Source organism: Protopterus annectens, chromosome 11.part0, assembly GCF_019279795.1.
Source record: "Protopterus annectens isolate FY-2018-M chromosome 11.part0, PAN1.0, whole genome shotgun sequence".
Taxonomy (NCBI): domain Eukaryota; kingdom Metazoa; phylum Chordata; order Ceratodontiformes; family Protopteridae; genus Protopterus; species Protopterus annectens.
In genome coordinates this window covers 20,491,922-20,514,107 of record NC_056745.1, presented here as the reverse complement: position 1 = coordinate 20,514,107, position 22,186 = coordinate 20,491,922, and the positions used below count along the sequence as shown (strand labels likewise).

The 22,186-nt window shown below is 43.2% G+C and overlaps 1 protein-coding gene and 1 gene segment (V, D, J or C); both read right to left on the bottom strand.

The window, feature by feature from the left end:
- LOC122815226 (gastrula zinc finger protein XlCGF57.1-like) overlaps positions 1–22,186 on the bottom strand; it is a 645,429-nt gene that overhangs the window by 27,768 nt on the left and 595,475 nt on the right. The window lies entirely within an intron of this gene.
- LOC122815134 overlaps positions 1–22,186 on the bottom strand; it is a 133,916-nt gene that overhangs the window by 92,656 nt on the left and 19,074 nt on the right. Inside the window, 1 exon segment of the V gene segment in view lies at positions 2,049–2,171. Coding sequence covers positions 2,049–2,157 — 109 coding nt within the window.

The window sequence follows — 22,186 nt, the reverse complement described above, 5'->3', positions numbered from 1 at the left end:
GGTTTGATAAGCGACCCTACCTAACACTGTGAGACCCCCCCCCACATCACAAGGGAGATAAGCAACCCTACCTAACACTGTGAGACTTCCCCCTCCCACATCACAAGGGAGATAAGCGACCCTATCTAACACTGTGAGACTTCCCCCTCCCACATCACAAGGGAGATAAGCAACCCTACCTAACACTGTGAGACCCCCCACATCACAAGGGAGATAAGCGACCCTACCTAACACTGTGAGACCCCCCCATCACAAGGGAGATAGGCGACCCTACCTAACACTGTGAGACTTCCCCCTCCCACATCACAAGGGAGATAAGCGACCCTACCTAACACTGTGAGACCCCTCCCTCCACATCACAAGGGAGATAAGCGACCCTACCTAACACTGTGAGACCCCCCCACATCACAAGGGAGATAAGCGACCCTACCTAACACTGTGAGACTTCCCCCTCCCACATCACAAGGGAGATAAGCGACCCTACCTAACACTGTGAGACCCCCCCCACATCACAAGGGAGATAAGCGACCCTACCTAACACTGTGAGACTTCCCCCTCCCACATCACAAGGGAGATAAGCGACCCTACCTAACACTGTGAGACTTCCCCCTCCCACATCACAAGGGAGATAAGCGACCCTACCTAACACTGTGAGACCCCCCACATCACAAGGGAGATAAGCGACCCTACCTAACACTGTGAGACTTCCCCCTCCCACATCACAAGGGAGATAAGCGACCCTACCTAACACTGTGAGACTTCCCCCTCCCACAAAACAAGGGAGATAAGCAACCCTACCTAACACTGTGAGACCCCCCACATCACAAGGGAGATAAGCGACCCTACCTAACACTGTGAGACCACCCCCCACATCACAAGGGAGATAAGCGACCCTACCTAACACTGTGAGACTTCCCCTCCCACATCACAAGGGAGATAAGCGACCCTACCTAACACTGTGAGACTCCCCCACATCACAAGGGAGATAAGCAACCCTACCTAACACTGTGAGACTTCCCCCTCCCACATCACAAGGGAGATAAGCGACCCTACCTAACACTGTGAGACCCCCCCACATCACAAGGGAGATAAGCGACCCTACCTAACACTGTGAGACCCTCCCACATCACAAGGGAGATAAGCGACCCTACCTAACACTGTGAGACTTCCCCCTCCCACATCACAAGGGAGATAAGCGACCCTACCTAACACTGTGAGACCCCCTCACATCACAAGGGAGATAAGCGACTCTACTTAACACTGTGAGACTTCCCCCTCCCACATCACAAGGGAGATAAGCAACCCTACCTAACACTGTGAGACTTCCCCCTCCCACATCTTTTGTTAACAGCAGTACAGAAGAACAAATGGAGTAACTGGAGAGCATAGTTCAATGTTACTTCTTTTGGGGTAAAAAAGATTTTAATAAAAAGTATCTAGTAAGTAGTGAAATGGGCAGTTTACTTGTTTCATATGATTTTTATCTGCCAACAAATCCTAGACTCCTGTACTGCAGTAGACTTCCAAATCCTAAGTGTGTAACATAATTATGATATGCATGCATATTTTCTCAACAAATGCTGGAAATAAAATTCAATAATTTATATGATTTTGATATGTTAGTCAACTTAAGTTTAATCACAGATTTGTTCTAAGACCAAGATATTCATGAAGATTTGCCATTTGTATTTTGTACCTTCATAAAAAAATGGAATATCATATCAATTTCAACCTTTTACATTTCAAAAATGATATGTGGTGGTGCTGCGGTAGCATTGTCGCCTCACACTAATACATTGTCCTGTTCGATTCTCAGCTAGAGTGTCTTCTGTGTGGAGACATGCGTGAATGGGCATACCTTCGTTGAAGGTTGTGCGTCAGGGCCGGCAACTCGGCACATAAAAATCTACTGCCAATCATTAGCGGAATGGAGTTCCGCTGTGGCGACCCCTAACCGGGAAAAGCCGAAAGACACAACAACAACAACATTTCAGAAATGCTACTACACATATGAGCTGAAAACCCAAATCTTTCATTTGTGTACTTACCGATGGGACTAAAATCAGAATTTTTCATCTGAAGCATGTTCATACCTTCTTCCATAACAGCACACGACAGTTCATCAGGCTTTATAAGAAGCAGTAATAGTTGTTCCATTGGGATGTTATACCCTGGATTACAAAGAACACAGATACTGCAGAGTTAAAATGCACTCTCAGGGCTTCCTTGCATTAAACATTTAATTCTTTATCTATGTTCACATAGTGGATAACATTAATGTAATTTAGAGAATTGTTAACACAAATTTAAATAACAATCTAATGGACTAGGTGGACAACTGCATTCTTCTCACAGACTCATACTATACTGTTTGAAAGATATTGTTAATTTTATTTTAAAGGACAACATTTTGCCTCCCCAGCTCCATGCTAACTTTCATGGAGCTGTAACCTCCTCACTAGTACTGCACATGAAGAAAAGTCTGGATAAAGGAGCAGCATACTTCTGCAATAGCCAGATACCTAATCAACTACACAAATACATGGGCTACTAGTTTTCTTTGCTGAGTGCAGACTTAATAGACTCAGACTGAAGCAAAGACTTATGGTCAGACTGCTACTGTAGGTATAATGCCTTGGTTTCAGAATTAATTTATAGTATGTCACAGGGCTGAAAATACTGCAAAAGTGACTATAATTCTGAGGAAATATTTTTTCTTGTTTTCCAGGAATATTTCTTCCTACTAAATGCAAAACTGTGATAGATATCTCCAACAGTATCACATGAAACTTCTCTAATTTAGTAAAAATTAGCAGACAGTAGAAAATAAAGCATCAAAACCAGAAACAACTTTAGAAACAAAACATACATCTATACCATAATGGGTGATGGAATACACTGTTCAGTAAAGGTTGCAGAAAATGACTAATACACTTTACAACGTGTATAAAGCAGTTCAGCATAAATCAGTTACTCATTTCTTTATGAAACAGGAATCGTAGTCCTCTGCAATAGACTCATTTATACAGGCTTCATAGCACAACACAGCGATGTCACTGACGGTTACGTATGACTACGGTGCAGATGCTCCATCACGTGTAGCATGAGGAAGATACATCGTTCACAGTTTTGTCTTAAAGAATTCTCCACACTGATGGCCCTCTAGTCAAGGTTTCAGATTCTTGTGTTGTGTGACATAACAGAGGTCATGCCTGACAAACTGTGCCACAATGACATACAACAGCGAATGTAAAGTCGGCATGTCAATGGCCTGACAAACAGACCACCCCCCAGAACAGTCTGTCTGTCAGTAGAGAGTTGAGTCTGTCTGGTACAATTTAATATAAGCATATGTAGCACAGTCCCACAATCTGTTATATGAAATAAATTGCTGTTTCCCTTCTCAGATGAAATCTGCAGGGGATGTTAATGACTATTCATGACATAACCGTTTATTGTCATGGGTGATTATAAGGTTAAGGTCTTTTCTGTTATGTCGTTATAAACTGCAAACATTATCTTTGATGTAGATTTGAAATTGAAATTATTTAAAACTGAACCCATAAAACTGTTCTGTGATTTCATACAGTCTAATCAGTACTAATCAGATGTCCTCTATTTTATCTGTCACTCCAAATGTTTTTTTTTTTTTTTGTCTTTTTTTTTGGTTAAGCTATCAATTATAACAAGGAGAGTGTATGCAGCTGCCCAACTGTACTTATGAATAAGGCTCATAGGTTGTTACGAGGCTAACAGCTGAGCACACCAAACCATTTTGGTCCCAGAGTCTCATGGGCTTTTATATGGGGGGCATGTTAGTAGAGAGGTAACTATGGATTTGTAGGAGGTGTTAGTTAGAAAAAAATCTTTTTTATTCATGGCCTTGATCCATAAGGGACATGATGGTCAAACCAGGGGTAAATTTACAATTTTCCATCCAATTGTCAAAGTTTTATTTGAATAGACTTGGTGATTAATTCTGTTTTGCATAGATGGGGATCCTATTCCATAGTATGGGAATCCTTTGAGACACAAATCGGTCTTTCAGCAAGTTCTGTGTCTGTCACAAGTGAGGTTCATTTTCATGGATCTAGTGTTTCTAGTGGAGTTTGTTTTGTGCATATGCAACAGGTCCAACTGGGCTGGGTATGAGGAAGCCCTGTAAGCCAAGTAAAGATCCCCTCTCAGCAACATGTAGGAGATTGAATACAGTGACAGAGCCTTTAGGCAATCAATGTAGGACAGGGCATTCATGTCCTGAATTCTCTTAGGTTCATAGGTTCATAGATAGGTACTAGGCTATTGGCTCTAGGGCCTATATAAGCCTAGCCAAAAGGTACCCTGGCTTTCACCACCCAAGACAATTATTTTCCTGTGCCCTTGTTGAGCAGAGTCACAGAAGTGATCTCTGGGGTGAATTTCCTATCTCCCATCCAATCATCAAGATTTTTCTTGAAGAGTGCTAATGAGGAGCTTTGTTTGATATAGATAGGTAGTTTGTTCCAGAGTATGGGAAGTCTCTGGGACAGGAATCTCTCCCTTCAGCATGTTCTGTTTATTGTGGTGACAAGGTTTAGGTCCCTAGAGTGTGTAGCTCAGAGGGATTGGGATTTCATTAAGTGGAGTATGTCCAACAGCTCTGGGTTTGACATAGCTTTGTATGTTAGGCAGAGATCACCTCTGAGTAGGTGATATGCGACGGAGTAAAGCTGGAGTTTTTTGAGACGGTCTGTGTAGGGCATCTGTTTGAGGCCAGTAATCCTCTTTATGAGGTATTTCTGCGGCCTTTCTAGTTGTTGTAGATTTCTTGTGAAGTAGATATCAAAAGGGGCATTGTACTCTATAATGGGTCTAATGAGTGACGAGTAGAGGGGAACAATGACCTCTTTTTTCCTGGATGAGAAACCTTTTGTGATGAGGTGTGAAACATAGAAGAATTTCCTGACTGCTGTGGCTATGTGATTATCAAAGGAGAGACTAATGTCCACCTGTGTCCCAAGGTCTCTTATCACACTTTCGGTGTTAAGTAGACTACCCCCTATGTGCTAGTTCATGGGTACAGAGTTTTTACCAAACGGGATGACAATGCACTTTTTGGCACTGAGCTTGAGGCCATGGCTTTGACACCAGGCATCTGTCTCAGTGAGGCCCTTTTGTAGGATGTCCACATCGTTAGAGGAGTTTCGATTATGGCTCCTAGTCTGCAGTCATCTGCAAACTTCGTTAGCCAAGGAACTTCTGTGTTAGCCTGTACTTCTGAGAAGTAGGTACCAAACAGGAGAGGACCCAGGACTGAACCCTGTGGTACTCCACTTGTCACTGGTCTGAAGTTGGATTTGGAGTCTGCTACTTTCACAGTATGGGTTCTGTCAGTGAGCCAGTTAACAACCCATCTTGTGACATAGGGATTTATACCTAGTTTAGTGAGTTTATCTATAATTCCAGAGTGGGGGATGGTGTCAAAAGCCTTGGCGAGATCTAGATAGGTTGTGTGAACCACCCTACCCTCATCTACAGCTTTGGTGATCACTTCAAAGAAGTCTATCAGGTTTAGAAGACATGATCTGCCTTTTACAAACCCAAACTGGGTGGGATCCAGAGTTTGGAGATTACCAATGTCATTGTTTATAAGTTTCATGATGATACGTTCCATAGCCTTGCAGACCAGGCTCGTCAGGCTAATGGGGTGGTAGTTCCTGGGATCTGTGGTGGCTCCCCTTTTGTGGAGTGGGATAACCGTCGCTGTGAACCATTCAGTGCGCACAAAGCCTGAGGTGAGGCTATGATTGTACATGGTACTTAGGTGAGGTGCCAGTTCATTCTGTAGTTTGTGTAGAATGCAGACTGGGATGTTGTCATGTCCCATGGATGCTGTGTTCTTGGCTTTAAAGAGTGTGGTTTTTACCTGTGCAGCCATGATTACAGGAACTTTGCATTCTTCTGGTATAGAGATATTACCCCTTAGGGGGTGAGACAGGGGTAAAGTTAGCACTGAACCTATCTGCCAGGATGTTGGCAATATCAGTTGGTTCTGTATATTTAATGCCATTGTGCTGTAACTCAGAGCAGATCTGAATGTTGCCATTGAGATTCTGGACATGGCTATAGAATGCTTTGTGGTTGTCTTTAGAATCAGTGGTGATTTTGTTTTCATAATTAGCTTTGGAGGATTTTATGAGGTATCTCAGCTTTTTACTGAGGCTGACCAGGGAGTTCTTCCAATCATGGGATTTTACTCTTTTTTGCAACAGTTTCTTTCTTCTGTTTTAGAGTTTGTTTATGGCAGAGGACCACCAGATTGGCTTCCTTTTTTTGGAGGATAGCATCTTGGTTCTGTTAGGGATTACACGATCCACGCACTCGTGTAAGTGCTTATAAAGTGCATTTGTGTAGGATTCAGCAGTCGTACCTCTATTGTCCATCTGCATGGGTGTCGTGAAGTTTGCCACTTAAGAAGCGTGAAGTTGGCTTTGGAGAAATTTTTTACTGTGGTTTCCCTAATGGGGGGTGGGGGCGGGATGTGGATGTCTAGGGTGATTAGCTTGTGGTCGTATCTAACCAACGAGGAATTGACCTCTGGTGTGGAACACCAGTTGCCCATGTTGGTAATGACCAGGTCTAGGATATTGCTGCCCCTGGTGGGGATGTGGATAAGATGATCCAAGGCATTGGAATTTATGAATTCCAGAAAACATTCAGCAAAAGAGTTGGTACATGAGTAGTTTTCCCAGTTAATGGTGGGGTAGTTGAAATTGCCCATTAGTAGGGTGTTAGGTTGTACCCTAATATTTTCCAGTGTATCAAGAAATGAGCAGTGGGAATCCTGGGGCATGGTGGGGGATCTTTAGCAAGCTACAATTTGGACTGCGGTCTTGCCTAGAGTTAGTTGCACTTGAATAATCTCAGATGCATTATGCTGAGCAACTAGCCTGGAGGTGTGGATATCCTTAATGAATATGGACACACCTCTGCCTTTAGTGTTTCAGTCCAGGTTAGGTGGCCAAAAGGTGTGGTATGAATTATAGCCTGGTAATGCAGGGGTGCTGTCTGGAGCCTTGAACCAGGTCTCTGTCACTGCACAGATGTCGATGTTCTCCATTTTAAGGAGTGCCTCGAGTGAGTGCATTTTGAGGTTTAGACTTCTAGCATTGCATAGTATTACCCTCAGATTTTGCTTGCTTGTACCTGTTACAGTGGTGAGTTTGTCATTTGAACCTTGCCTAAAAAGGCACTATAGGGGTGGCAACAGCCTTAGCTAGTATCCAGAATCCCAAGGGCGACAGATGCAGGCCATATCTGGCAAAGCATCATGGTCTATCAATCATGTCATCCCAGACAGACAGATACTGGATCCCCTTAGAATGACATCAGTAGCTTAGCCAATTGTTGAAGTCAGTCATTTTGTCCTTGTACTGTGGTATCATTCTGAGTGATGGCAGGATGCTACTCAGGGTCAGGGTTATACCTGACTAGGCTACAAGATCAAAGAGCTCCTTCATGTCTCTTTTCATGTAGTCCAGGGAGGTACGTCTCGGGTCATTCACACCAACATGGACAATGACAGAGTCATATTTGTACTTTTTGTGGAGTGACCTGAGTGCGTGCATTATGTGGCAGATCCTGACACCGACAGGCAGCTGACATTAACTTTCTCCTTGTTTAGCCTGGTGAGTGGAACATCAGTGTGCCTGACTATAGAGTCACCTATGACTAAAGTGCTGGGTACGTTGTTATGCCTTATGGGCTGTGGTTGAGTGGCACACTGACTTTGTGGGCTATGTGTCATTTGGGTTGTGTTAGGGGGTGGTGGTTGCTTGCATTTCTGCTTTGGAAGTACCTGTTGCTTGGGCAGATTTTATTGAGAGCCTCTGTGAATGTAGGTGTGTGTTTTGTGTTTCTATGTGTGTGTTTTGGTGGTGTAGGTTTTGAGGGACTATGTGATGAGTGTAGTGTGGTGCAAGTGTTTACCCTTTTCTCTTGACTGTCTAGTCCAGTCTTGGGTGAAGAGAGCTTTGTTTCCAGTTTGGCTATATAAGTGCACCTCTCACTGGTTCTAGTGTTGGGTGGTAGGAGGAGAGGGTTGTCTGTGTACATGAGGTAATTGCTGCATTGCCCCAAGATGCCCAGACTCATCAGGTAGACAGGAGAAAACACCGGGAGATGACCCTTAGACATGCCTGGATGGGTGCTCATTTATCAAGTACTAAAACCTGTTTTCCTCTAGACAAGTGAGGAAAGTTGAGGGCTGCAGTAATTTGTAGCTTATTTCCTGCTTATAATGAGTTCTGAACAAGTGCTAAGCTCAAAGAAACAGATTTGAGTGCTAAAACTAAAAAAAAAAAAACTGGTTAGTTCTAAGGGAAAATTTGAAGAACAGACTTTATGGAGCCAGGAATAGTTTAACCCTAGCTAAGCGGTGGGGGCTCAGAAGCTTACAAACAGTCCTGGATACAGCAAATCTGTATCTGGACTAGGCTACTTATAGGAAAGGCAGGAAACAAGCTTAGGAATTTGTTTTTATTTATTTATTTATTTTTTGTAAAGTGGAAAAGGAGTAAGGAAGAGCAGAAGATAACTCAAGGTTAAGAATTTAGTGGGTTGGCCCTCTCAAATGTTCTCCCTGTATTAGTTAGAATAAGATAATGACACTAAACTGGGAGGAGTGTCCCAGATCAAATTTACAGTAGGGGTGGGCAACTGCAAAGCCACCAAGTATAAGAACAGGCTACCAGGCTACGCTATCATTCTGAGTGATGGCAGGATGCTACTCAGAGTCAGGGTCATACTGGACTGGGCTACAAGATCAGGCAGCTCCTTCATGTCTCTTTTCATGTAGTCCAGGGGGGTACATCTCAGGTCATTCAAACCAACATGGACAATGACAGAGTCATATTTGTACTTGTTGTGGAGTGACCTGATTGCGTGCATTATGTGGCGGATCCTGGAACGCAACAGGCAGCTGTCAGCAACTTTCTCCTTGTTTAGCCTGGTGAGTGGAACATCAGTGCTTCTGTCTATAGAATCACCTATGACTAAAGTGTTGGGTACGTTGTTATGCCCTATGGGCTGTGGTTGAGTGGCACACTGAGTTTGTGGGCTATGTGTCATTTGGGTTGTGTTGGGGGGGGTGGAGGTTGCTTGCGTTTTTGCTTTGGAGGTCCCTGTTGCTTGGGCAGATTTTTATTGAGAGCCTCTGCAAATGTAGGTATGTGTTTTGTGTTTCTATGTGTGTGTTTTGGTGGTGTAGGTTTTGAGGGTCTATGTGATGAGTGTAGTGTGGTGCAGAAGATAACTCAAGGTTAAGAACTAAGTGGGTTGGCCTTCTCAAATGTTCTCCCTGTACTAGGTAGAATGAGATAATGACACTAAACTGGGAGGAGTGTCCCAGATCAAATTTACAGTAGGGGCGGGCAACTGCAAAGCCACCAAGTATAAGAACAGGCTACCAATAGGGAGGGAAGGTGGCAGACAAAAATCAGAACAAACAAACCCAAACAGGTGCTTAACAAATGTAGAAAATTTCCAGTTAATACCTCACACACAGTGAAAATAGCTAGAAAAGTATGCAGCCAACAATAAAAGTGCTATAAATGACTAATAAAAATAAGCAAAAAATAGGATATTTAATGTTATATATCTCATATCAGGGTTTGCTCTGTGCCCTTCCTCCAATTAGCTCAGTGTGAAATGGCGAGAAACTTTTGTGGATGTTCCAACTGTTGCAAAAGTCTGGTTAGATACATGCTAAAGGGGGACCTGTATTCACTGACAGGTCTGATAAGGGCTGAGTACAGTGGTACTAATCCTTCCTTGGACCTGGATGCCATAACCTTAGCTATAAGTTGGATGACTTAGAATGATTTTCTTATTATCTTCGCTACGTGTTGCTCAAAGGCCAGATTGCTGTTTACATATGTTCCCGAATTCCCTATTACTGGGTCAACTCTTATGGGTGCTGTATCAATGGAGTAATTAATTTGGATTGACAGCTTCCTAAAGGGTATCATAATGCATTTTTACCATTGTGTTTTAGGTCATGGGTTTGGCACCAATCATTTGCCTGTGTTAAACCCTCTTGCAAGATGTTGGTATCTTGCGGGTTATGTATAATAACTCCCAATTTACAGTCTAGCCTTAACTTCTGAGAAGCATGTATTGAACCCTGGAATACTTCACTGGTGACTTGTCTCTTGGTGAAGGTGGTCTCACCAAGTTTGACTTCCTGGATCCTGTCTGTGAGACAGCTGGTAGTCCAGGAAGTTATGTATTAAATCAAATGCTTTGGCCAGGTCAAGATCCACAGTATGCACTATTTTACCCTCATTCATTGCCTTGGAGACCCTCTCAAAGAAGCTAACCAGGTCTCCCTTAACAAAGCCAAACTGGGATGGATCCAATGTCTGTAGGTTGCCAATGCCCTTGTTTATTGTTTCCATAATAATTCATCCCATGACTTTGCATATCAGACTTGTTAGACAGATTGGTCTGTAGTTCCCTCGATTGGTTTGATGGTTTGCTCTTATGGAGAGGAATGACGTTTGTGGTCTTTCATTCACCTGAAACATAGCCTGTTTCAAGGCTGTAGTTGATTAGTGCATCAAGTGGTCCTGATAGGTTGTATTTTAAACTGTTCAGGAGGCAACAGGGGATTTTGTCAGGGCCCATGGAGGCAGTAAGCTTAACTTTAGTGAGTGCTGCCAGTGCCTGGTCCCTGCTTATACCTGGAGGAAGTATGTTGGAGGGGATTTCACCTGGTGGAGGTGCGGGGTGTGGAGTGAGGTTTGATCTAAATTTATCAGCCAGTAGATTTGCACACTGGTGAAGGTAGTAACGTTCACCACCAGTTCATCACACTGCTGTGTATTTCTCTTTAAACAATATGCAGATGACGCTGCATTAATCTGTTCTGCCAGTAACCCACTGAAAGCTGACTAAACAACCCACAGCTTCTACACAATCTCAAAAAAAAAAAAAAAAAGCTGTTATTGTTCTTCCCAAAAGCCCTTACATACTTCAAATAATATTTCTCAATAACAGCCTCTGATGACATCCCAGTAGAATCATCAGCTACTATGCATGACAATTGATGATAGCCTGAAATTTGACTTGCATGTGCAACAGGTCACCAAAAAATTACCCCAAAATTAGAGACACTATAGAACAAAAAAATATCTACTTAACTGACTCATCCATGAAACTACTGGCCTATTCATCACACTCATTTTACTAAATGACTGCCCAGAACTGCTTAACCTTCAGGCTTCCATGCAAAATAAACCAGAATAAAATAGCAACATTTGCCACAAATTCATCAATCAGAACCCATCACTGCTTAGCCCTAAAACAGCTTGACTGGCATGAATTACCCAAGTGACTCACTTACACCCAATTAGTCCGACTCCACAAATTAATATACAACCCAGAGTAAAGCAAAGCCCTACTAGGCTTATTGCACACATATGCCCCTGCTGGGTCACTTCGAAAAAAAATGGTCCTCAGTACCTACAATCCCCATCTGTTAGCAGGAACCTCTCCCTATTCCAGGTATGTAGCCACTCCTGGAACTCTATCCCCTTATCCCTTAAACATATCAGCAACCTTTCCAATTTTAAGACCAATCTAAAAAAATCTGTGTGACACCTGTACCTGCACAGCCCTCAAAACACTAGAGTGGGGAAAAGGGCATATACCTTTTACTTGCCTTACAGTACTCTACACAGTGCCAGGGCATATACCTTTTACTTGCCTTACAGTACTCTACACAGTGCCATATATTCTAAGTTCAGTTCAGTGAAATGAGTTTTCAGTAATTTGTGTTTTTAGCAATGTGGTCAGGGTGAAATGAAATTCAGTGAAATCAGATTCAATGAAACAAAGTAGACCCATATATATATATATATATATATCATATATATATATATATATATATATATATATATATATATATATATATATAGGTTCATAGGTTCATAGGTTCATACTAGGCTATCTGCCCGAGGGCATTTACAAGCCTAGCCCATCGTTTTGTGGCTTACGCCACCCCTTTAGTACGGGGAACTAAACCCATTATTTTGCTGTGCCTCTGTCGAGCAATGACACTGAGGAAATCCCTGGGGTATATCTGCGATCTCCCATCCATTGGTCAAGATTTCTCTTGAACAAGGCCAGTGAGGTGCTCTGCCTCACATGTACCGGGATTCTGTTCCACAGCATAGGAGTCTTTGGGTGATGAATCTATCCTCCAGCACGCCCTATTAATAGTCGTGTCCAGGTTTAAGTCTCCGCCCTTGTGGCTCTGATGGATCTGGATTTTTGAGGTGAAGCATATTCATCAAATCTGGGTTTGACATGGCCTTGTATGTTAGGCAAAGGTCACCTCTGACCAAGCGGTAAGCGACTGAGTAGAGCCGGAGTTCTTTCAGTCGGGCAGCATAGGACAGATTTTTGAGACCCTTTATCCTTTTGGTGAGGAACTTTGTGGCCTCTCCAGCTGCTGCAAGTGTCGGGTCAGATACATTCGAATGGGGCATTGTACTCAATCATAGGTCTGATGAGTGATGAGTAAAGGGAGACTATGACCTCCCTTGATCTAGATGAGAAACCCTTCATGATAAGGTGGGCAATGTAGAAGGTCTTCCTAACTACTTTAGCTACATGGGTGTCGAATGACAGACTACTATCAACCTGGGTCCCCAGGTCCTGATAACTTCTTCTGCGCTCAGTGGATTGCCACCTATTTGGTAGCTAGGGTAACCTTGTTTTTCCCAAGGGTATGACTATGCATTTTTGGCATTTAACTTTAGGCGTGGCTCTGGCACCAGTTATCCGCTTCTGTGAGACCCTTCTGAAGGATATCTGTGTCAGATGTGTTTTCTACTATGGCCAGTTTGCAGTCATCTGCAAACTTGGTCAGCCATAACCCTCCTGTGTTTGCTTGTACTGAGAAGTAGATGCCAAACAAGAGTGGGCCCAGGACTGAGCCCTGTGGGACACCACTTGTTACAGGCTTTGAGTCTGACATGGCGCCAGCAACTCTGACCCTGTGGGTTCTGTCACTCAGCCAGTTTGCAACCCATCTTGTGATGTATGGGTTGACATTTAAGCTGATGAGTTTTCAATGATACCTGAGTGGGGTATTGTATCAAGGCCTTAGCCAGATCGAGGTAGGCTGTATGGACTGCCTTTCCTCATCAATGGCTTTGGTGACTGTTTCGAAAAAGTCAACCAAATTTAAAAGGCATGATCTGCCTTTGACAAAGCCAAACTGGGTTGGATCCAAAGTCTGCAAATTCCTTATGTCTTTATTTATGAGGTCCATTATGATCCTCTCCATGGCTTTGCAGATAAGGCTTGTCAAACTAATGGGCCGGTAATTTCCAGGGTCGGTGGAGGCACCGCTTTGTGAAGTGGTACCACAGTTGCAGTGCGCCACTCCTGGAGTGATCCAGAGGTAAGACTTTGATTAAACAGCTGTCCTAGCTGTGGGTTTAATTCCTCATTGAGTTCATGGAGCACACAGCCGGGGACACCATCAGGTCCCATGGATGCTGTGTTTTTGCTTTGGGGAGAGCAGTTTTCACTTGGGCGCTGGAGATGTATGGGGGCTGCAATCGTTTGGTATAGATATCCCTCCTTTGGGGAGGGGAGAAGTTTGCACTGAACCTGTCAGCCAGTATGTTGGCAATGTCTGTAGGATCAGTAATCTTCACATCATTTTGAACTAGCTCTGAGCATATCTGGGAGTTTCCTCCCAGGTTTCTAACATAGCTAAAGAAAGCCTTATGATTGTCTTTTGAGTCTTTAGCTATTTTTCTCTCGAATTTGCTTTGGAAGATTTTATGAGAGCTCTTAGTTTTTTACTTATAGTGATCAAGGGTGTCTTACCTTTTAAGGATTTTGCTCTATCTTGTAGTAGCTTCCTCCTTTGTTGTAGAGTTTGTTTATGGCTGGGGTCCACCAGACTGGACGCTTGCCTTTGGTACAAAGAGTCTTTGTTTTGTTTGGGATTGCCTTATCCATGCAGTCCTGTAGGTGCTGGTAGAAGGCATTTGTAAGTGATTCAGCGGCTTGAGTACTGTTTTCCACCGCTCGGGGCCTTAAAGGAGACCACACTAGTCTTTAGAAGTGTGAAGTCTGCTTTGAGAAGTTCTTTACTATGGTCTTTTTATTTCAGGTGGGGTGGGATGAGGACCTCCAGCGAGATTAGTTTGTGGTCTGATCTCACCAGTGAGGGGTACACCTCCGGTGTTGAACATTGTGCTCCCATGTTCGTGATGATGAGATCAAGTATGTTGTCTCCTCTTGTGGGGATGGTGACTAGTTGTTCCATGGCATTTGAATTTATGAATTCCAGGAACTTTTGGGCTAGGGTGTTTGGGCTTGAGTAGTGTTCCCAGTCTATATTAGGGTAATTGAAGTCACCTAGTATGATGGTGTTTGGTGATACATTTATCCCTCTAGTGTTTTCAGGAAGGCCATGTGAGGTTCCTGAGTTTGTGAGGGTGGCCTGTAACATGCTACAATTTGCAGAGCAGTCTTGCCTATGGTTAATTGCACCTGGATGGTCTCCGATGCATCGTGCGTTGCCACCAGTCTTGAGGTGTGGGTGTCCTTGATGAATATGGATACCCCTCCTCCTTTCTTGGTATTATCCGGATTTTGGGGCGGAACGCATGATATGAGGTAAAACCTGATAGCTGGGGTGCTCTCGGAGCCTTGAACCAGGTTTCTGTCACAGCACAGACATCGATGTTCTCCATACTGAGAAGGGCCTCGAGTGCATGCATTTTGAGATTTAGACTTCTGGCATTGAGCAGCATTACCCATAGTTTTTTTCCTTTTTTATGTTCTAGGGTGGTAGGTTTAGAATTTGAGCCTTGCCTAAAAAAGGCACTATGGGGGTGGCAAGAGCCTTTGCCAATATCCGAATCCCAGGGTGACAGGTGCAAGCCGCCTTCGCGAAGCAGCGTGGCTTGTCCAGCATGTCATCCCAGGCAGACAGACACTGGATCCCCTTTGAATGACACCAGTGTTTAAGCCAATTGTTAAAGTTGATCATCTTATCTCTGTATTGTGGCATTATTCTTGGTGAAGGTAGGATACTGCTCAAGGTCAGGGTCATACCTGCCTGGGCTACATAATCAGAGAGCTCCTCAATGTCTCTTTTCATGTAGTCCAAGGAGGATTGCGTCTCAGGTCGTTACACCAGCGTGGACAATGACTGAGTCATATTTGTACCTGCTGTTGAGAGACTTGAGTGCATGCTATGTGGATTCTAGCCCGACAGGCAGCTTACTGTGACCTTCTCCTTATTCAGTCTGGTGAGTATATATATATATAAAGTACATGGCGCTTGCTCACTTGCAGTCTGTGTTCAGGTTGAGATTGTACAACTTTGCTGTAGAATCAAAATAACAAAGACCAAATCCAACAAAGTTCCACAGCAGCAAGATAGTCCAGGAATGAAAAATCTAGGCCAAGAAGAGCTTCTAGTAGTTTAATAAAACACAGCAAAATTGACAAGATTGAGTGCTTTCGCATAAAAATACTTCATTAGAATGTGTTGCGTTTTAAAACTTAAATCTTATACTGTGTAGCCAGATGCTGTTGTTCTGTGCATTTCAACATACTATATATATAAAACAACTTTTTTCTTGGGCAACGATTATTTTTATTTTTATTTTATATTTGAAAACTAATAGATAACATAACATTTTTTAAGTTTGAACTTGTAACATGTTGCTTTAAGGCATGCTGTTTTCTACAAGTGAGTGCACTCATGATCCAAACTGTCATGTGATTATAGGGAGGGGTATTTAAACTTGGTGTTTGTGCTTTTATAACAGATTCTGATGAAGTATTAATATACGAAAGCACTCAATCTTGTCAGTTTTGCTGTGTTTTATTAAACTACTGGAAGCTCTTCTTGGCCTGCATTTTTCATTCCTGGACTATCTTGCTGGTGGTGGAACTTTGCTGTAAAGGTGTTGTTGTTGTTGTAAGGCTAAATAATCAAAGTGCGACCTGAGAATTATTGCTCTTCTTTCACACCACACACCTCCCACCCCCCACCCCCCATTAACCCATTGTGCTCTTTCAGCTACCAGGTCGCTCCTCAAACCCAGGTTATGTGCAACACAGTCACAGATTTATTCCTTTATAGAATGAAGTCAGCGCATCTCAGACTTTTGTGACTTAACAAAACAAAAATAAAGTAATTAAGCAGGTCACTTGTTTTAGCTACAGCTTCAGGAAAACATTTTACATGTACGCTCTGACTGTAGCTAATGTTTTTTACATATGTAAGTTAGGAGTCATAGATGACCATCTTCAGCCCTGACTACAAACTGAGAGTTAAAACTACAATTCTCACTCATAACAAAGGCAACAGGTAAGCTATTCGTTCATGTCTAACATTCAAACATGCCTTCTATGGAAATGCGGATGATATCCAAACCTCAAAGGACATCACTGCAAAAAACAAACACACATGATTTTGGCAGAGATAAAACGGCTAGGAAATCATAGTGCTCTCCCAGTAGGTCAGTGAGGGCACTCTAAAGATACCACCAGAGTAAACATTCTCATCACAATGCACTCTGTACCACAAATAATATATCAGGGAGGGAAAACATGGGATACACCCTTGAGAAAAATGGTGCTCTCACTTGTGAGTAAATTACAAATTACTCCTTACAACAGTGTATTACTTTAACATACTTCATTTTCAATTTTCACTGTGGTTGTCCTCTAACAGAAGACAAATCTGTACATTACAGCTCCCTAATCAGTTAAAACTTTTAGACTCACATTCCTCAAATTTCAGTGCCTTCATCACCCTAAGGTGGTCCATGGGCACTGATTTAGGATTTCTTAGGCCAACAAATGGACTTAGGTCACTACAGGGCTGGAAACATTGCAGAACAACTCTTTTCCCTAAGGGTAGGATATGGTGACTGCTGTAGCTACTGCAAAAAAGGCTAGAAGCACCAGCTTGTGATGTGGCTGTAACTTGTACCGAGATATGGAGCAATGCATTAGTGTCACAACACTTGACCACGTCTATAAGAAATGAAAATGAAGAGGCCCACGTCTACTGACCCATGGTGTGGACAAAGCTGACATCCGCCCCATCAGAAATCACCAGGCTATTTTCTGCCAGACTCCCAAGATTTGACATGAAGACAACTGCTGTTCCATGACAAGACATGAGGGCAACTAAAGAATACCATTGTGGTTATAATCCTAAAAGTTAAAGATTATGAGAAAGCTCCATTCCAGGAAAGTAATGGAAGGTAAGGCTGCATTCCCAGAAGGTAAGGACAACTGCCTTTAGCTGATTCCACCTAAAACGCTGATTTTTTAGAGTTTCAGTGATTTAAAAAGCTTGTTTCAGCTACATATTGTACTTATTTTACTGCCTGCACTTTAACAGTCATTTTTGTGTTTAAATTACCTGTTTAACTGTTGTAGGCTACACACTCAAGTGTGATAGCCATTTCTGTGCATTTAAAGTTTATTTTGATTGTATCTGCTTTATTTTCTGAACAAAACAAAAAAACAAAATACTTGTTTTCCCACCTTTCTAAGCTAGTATAGTCCAGTTTTCGGGTTAGTGCTGAATTCAGGGCTGTGTTACAAGTTTCTGTGTTTACCCATACCTTACTTGGATAGAAGGAAGTTTCTCTGTTCACCTGTGAGAGAGGGGACCTTTGTGCAGCCTATCTGTCCCTGGAGGAGTGGTTTCAGCCCAGAAATTAGTAGTTTATTGGCCATTTTGGGCTAATTTCTATCCCTTTCATTTCCCTGTTATAAAACCTGCATTTGCAAGGATTTTGTGCTTGTAAACAGCTCAGCAAGCTCCTGCCTGGTGCCCTGCAGAGTTCTACAGCAGTAGAGAGACAAAAGAGAGACTTTGGAGTGATTAAATATCATTTTTCTGCAATTTCTTACTGCCTTTAGCTAATTCCGCTTAAAACCCCAATTTTTTAGAGTTTCTGTGATTTAAAAAGCTTGTTTCAGCTACATAGTGTACTTCTTTTACTGCCTGCACTTTACCAAAGTCATTTTTGTGTTTAAATTACCTGTTTAACTGTTGTAGGCTTCACACTCAAGTGTGATATCCATTTCTCTGCATTTAAAGTATTTTTTGATTGTATCCACTTTATTTTCTGAAAAAAAAAAAAAAAACAAAAAAATACTTGTTTTCCCGCCTTTCTAAGCTAGTATAGTCCAGTTTTCAGGTTAGTGCTGAATTCAGGGCTGTGTTACAAATCTCTGTGTTTGCCCATACCTTACTTGGATAGAAGGAAGTTCTCTGTTCACCTGTGAGAGAGGGGAGCTTTGAGCAGCCTGTCTGTGCCTGGAGGAGTGGTTCCAGCCCAGAAGTTAGTAGTTTATTGGCCATTTTGGGCTAATTTCTATCTCTTTCATTTCCCTGCTATAAAACCCACATTAGCGCGGTTCTGCGCACCGGGCAGCGCCAGTTAGCTGGGGTATAACTATTCCTGGCTCCACAAAGTCTGCTCTTCAATTTTTCTCTTGGAACTAGACAAACTTTCAACTTAAGCACTCAAACCAATCACTTCTCAGCCTGGCACTTGCTCAAAACTCATAGCAAGCACTAATAAACCTTAGCACTAGAGCCCCACACTATGCTGTAGAGAAGGACAAGGCTCTCTATTCGACCTCACCAGCCAACCAGTTAAACAGTTCACTGTACCTATCCAGACATGTCCAAAGGGCAGTTTCAAGTGTACTCTCCAGTCCAACTGGTGAATCTGGGCATTTTGAGGCAATGTTACAACTGCCTCATGTAAACAGACAACCCTCCTCCTACCACCAAACACTAATTCATGCAAGAGATGCAATTATACAGCCAAACTGGAGGCTAAGCTCTCTCAACCCAAGACTGGACCAGGCAGTCAAGAGGAGAAGGGAATTACTTGCATCACACCACCAGTCTCGCGTAGACCTATGAAAACAGCACCGGCAAAAAACACACATAAATACATGAAAACATACTCGGCGGCTCTAAATAAAAATCTGTAAAAGCAACAGGGACCTCCAAAGCAGACATCCAAGCAACCTCCACCCCCAACACAAACCATGAAACACATACTTCACAAAACCAGTGTGCCACGCAATCACAGCCGTTAAGGCAAAATAACATACCCAACATACTAGTAATAGGTGACTCTATAGTCAGGCACACTAATGTCCCACTCACTAGGCTGAATAAGGAGAAGATTACTGTTAGCTGCCTGTTGGGTGCCAGGATCCGCCACATAACACAAGCACTCACGTCACTCCAGAACAAGTACAAATATGACTCTGTCATCGTTCATGTTGGTGTGAATGATCTGAGCCGTACCTCCAAGGACTACATGAAAAGAGACATGGAGGAGCTCTCTGATCATGTAACCTAGGCTGGTATGACCCTGACCCTGAGTAGCATTCTGCCCTCACCAAGAATGATACCATGGTATAAAGAAAAAATTATCAATTTCAACAACTGGCTAAGCTTCTGGTGTCATTCAAAGGGGATCCAGTGTCTGTCAGCCTGGGATGACATGCTCGACAAGCCACGCTGCTTCACTAGAGACGGCTTGCACCTGTCACTCTTAGGCTTTCGAATACTGGCCACAGCTCTTGCCACCCCCATAGTGCCTTTTTTAGGCAAGGCTCAAAAGACAAACCCACCACCATAAATAGCACAAGTAACAAAAAACTGAGGGTAATGCTATTCAGTGCCAGAAGTCTAAACCTCAAAATGCACGCACTCAAGGCACTCCTCAGTATGGAGAAAATCGATATATGTGCAGTAACAGAAACCTGGTTTAAGGCTCCAGAGAGCACCCCAGCACTACTAGGCTACAACTTATACCATACATTTCGGCCACAGAACCTGGACTGAAATACAAAAGGCAGGGGTGTATCCATATTCATCAAGGATACCCATACCTCCAGGTTAGTGGCACAGCACGATGCTTCAGAGATCATCCACGTGCAACTAACAATGGGCAAAACTGCAATCGAAATTGTAGCTTGGTACAGATCACCCACCATGTCCCAGGACCCTCATCCTGCATTTCTGGAAACACTGGGAGACATAAAGGTCCTACCAAACACCCTGATATTAGGTGATTTCAATTGCCCAAACATTAACTGGGACTCCCTTGCCCAACATTTCCTAAAATTTATAAACTCTAACATCCTGGATCAACTGGTCAGCACCCCCACCAGAGGTGACAACATATTGGACCTGGTCATCACCAACATAGGCGACGGTCAACCCCTCACTGGTTAGATCTGACCATAAACTAATCACCCTGGATATCCACATTCTGCCCTACCCCCAGTCAAAGAAACCAACTTTTCAAAAGCAAACTTCACGTTACTTAAGACGGAGGTGAAAAGTTTCAAAGCCCCCATGTTAAAGGATAACACTGTCCAAGCTGCAAAATCCTTTCCAAATGCACTCTACGGGCACCTACATGAATGCATGGATTGTGCTATCCCAAGCAAAACCAAGACTCACTCCTCCAAGAAAAGGAAACCAGTCTGGTGGACCCCTGCCATAAACAAGCTATACAATAGAAGGAGGAAACTAGTACAGAAAAGAGTAAAATCCCAAGAAGGGAAGACATCCCTGATCAGTATCAGCAAGAAACTACAATCCCTCATAAAATCATCCAAGGCTAGCTTCGAAAGAAAAATTGCCAAGGACTCCAAAGATAACCACAAGGCATTTTTTAGCTATGTCAAGAATCTAAGTAGCAATCCTCAGATCTGCTGGGAGTTAGTGTAGAATGGCACAAAATACACTGAACCGACCGATATTGCCAACATCCTGGCAGACAGGTTCAGTGCAAACCTCACCCCCTCTCACCCCCAAAAGAGCCCATAATCATACCTGAAGAATGTAGTGCCCCTGAAATTGCAGGCACTCAGGTTAAAACAGCCCTTTCCAAAGCCAAAAACACAGCATCAATGGGACTGGACAGTGTCCCAGGCTGCATCCTACATGAGCTCAAAAATGAACTAACCCCTCACCTAAACACACTGTTCAAACTCAGCATCTCCACAGGCTAAGTGCCCATAGAGTGGCACACAGCAACGGTTATTCCGCTCCACAAAGGTGGAGCCACAACAGACCCTGAGAACTATTGCCCTATAAGCCTGACTAGCTTGGTCTGCAAGGCTATGGAGTGCATCATCATGGATCGCATTAACAGAGACATTGGGAACCTCCAAACACTGGACACTACCCAGTTCGGCTTTGTTAAGGGCAGAAAATTGCCTACTAAATCTGGTGGACTTTTCTGAGACAGTTATCAAGGCTACAGATGAGGAAAAGGTGGTCCACACAGCCTACCTAGGCCTTGCAAAGGCCTTCGACACCATTCCCCATTCAGGTTTTATAGACATGCTCACCAGCCTAAACATAAACCCCTGCATCACAAGATGGATTGCCAACTGGCTCACGGACAGAACCCACATGGTAAGAGTTACAGGAGCTAGGTCTGACTCTAAGCTGGTTACAAGTGGCATTTCCCACGGCTCAGTCCTAGGACCCCTCCCTTTTGGCATATACTTCTCAGAGGTACAGGCTAGCACAGGAGGACTATGGCTGACTAAGTTCACAGACAACTGCAAACTAGGGGCTATAAGTGACTCTCCAGATGACACCAACATCCTCCAAAAGGGTATCCCTGAGACAGATACCTGGTGTCAAAACATTGGCCTCAAGCTAAATGCCAGAAAGTGCATAGTCATCCCCTTTGGAAAAAAACAAAGTACCCACAAACTACCACATAGGTGGTAGACCCCTAAATATGGAAGACGTAATAAGGGATCTGGGTACCCAGGTAGATAGTAACCTCTCCTTTGACAATCACATTGCTAAAGTTGTTAGAAAATCCTTCTATGTGGCCCACCTAATCACAAAAGGGTTTGCATCCAGATCAAAAGAGGTCATTGTGCCCCTCTACTCATCACTCATCAGACCCATCATAGAGTACAATGCCACATTTGGGATGTACCTTACAAGACACCTGCAACAGCTGGAAAGACCACAGAAGTACCTCACCAAGAAAATCACTGGCCTTAAACAGATGCCCTATGCAGCTTGACTGAAGAAACTCCAGCTGTACTCGGTTGCATACCGCCTACTCAGAGGTGATCT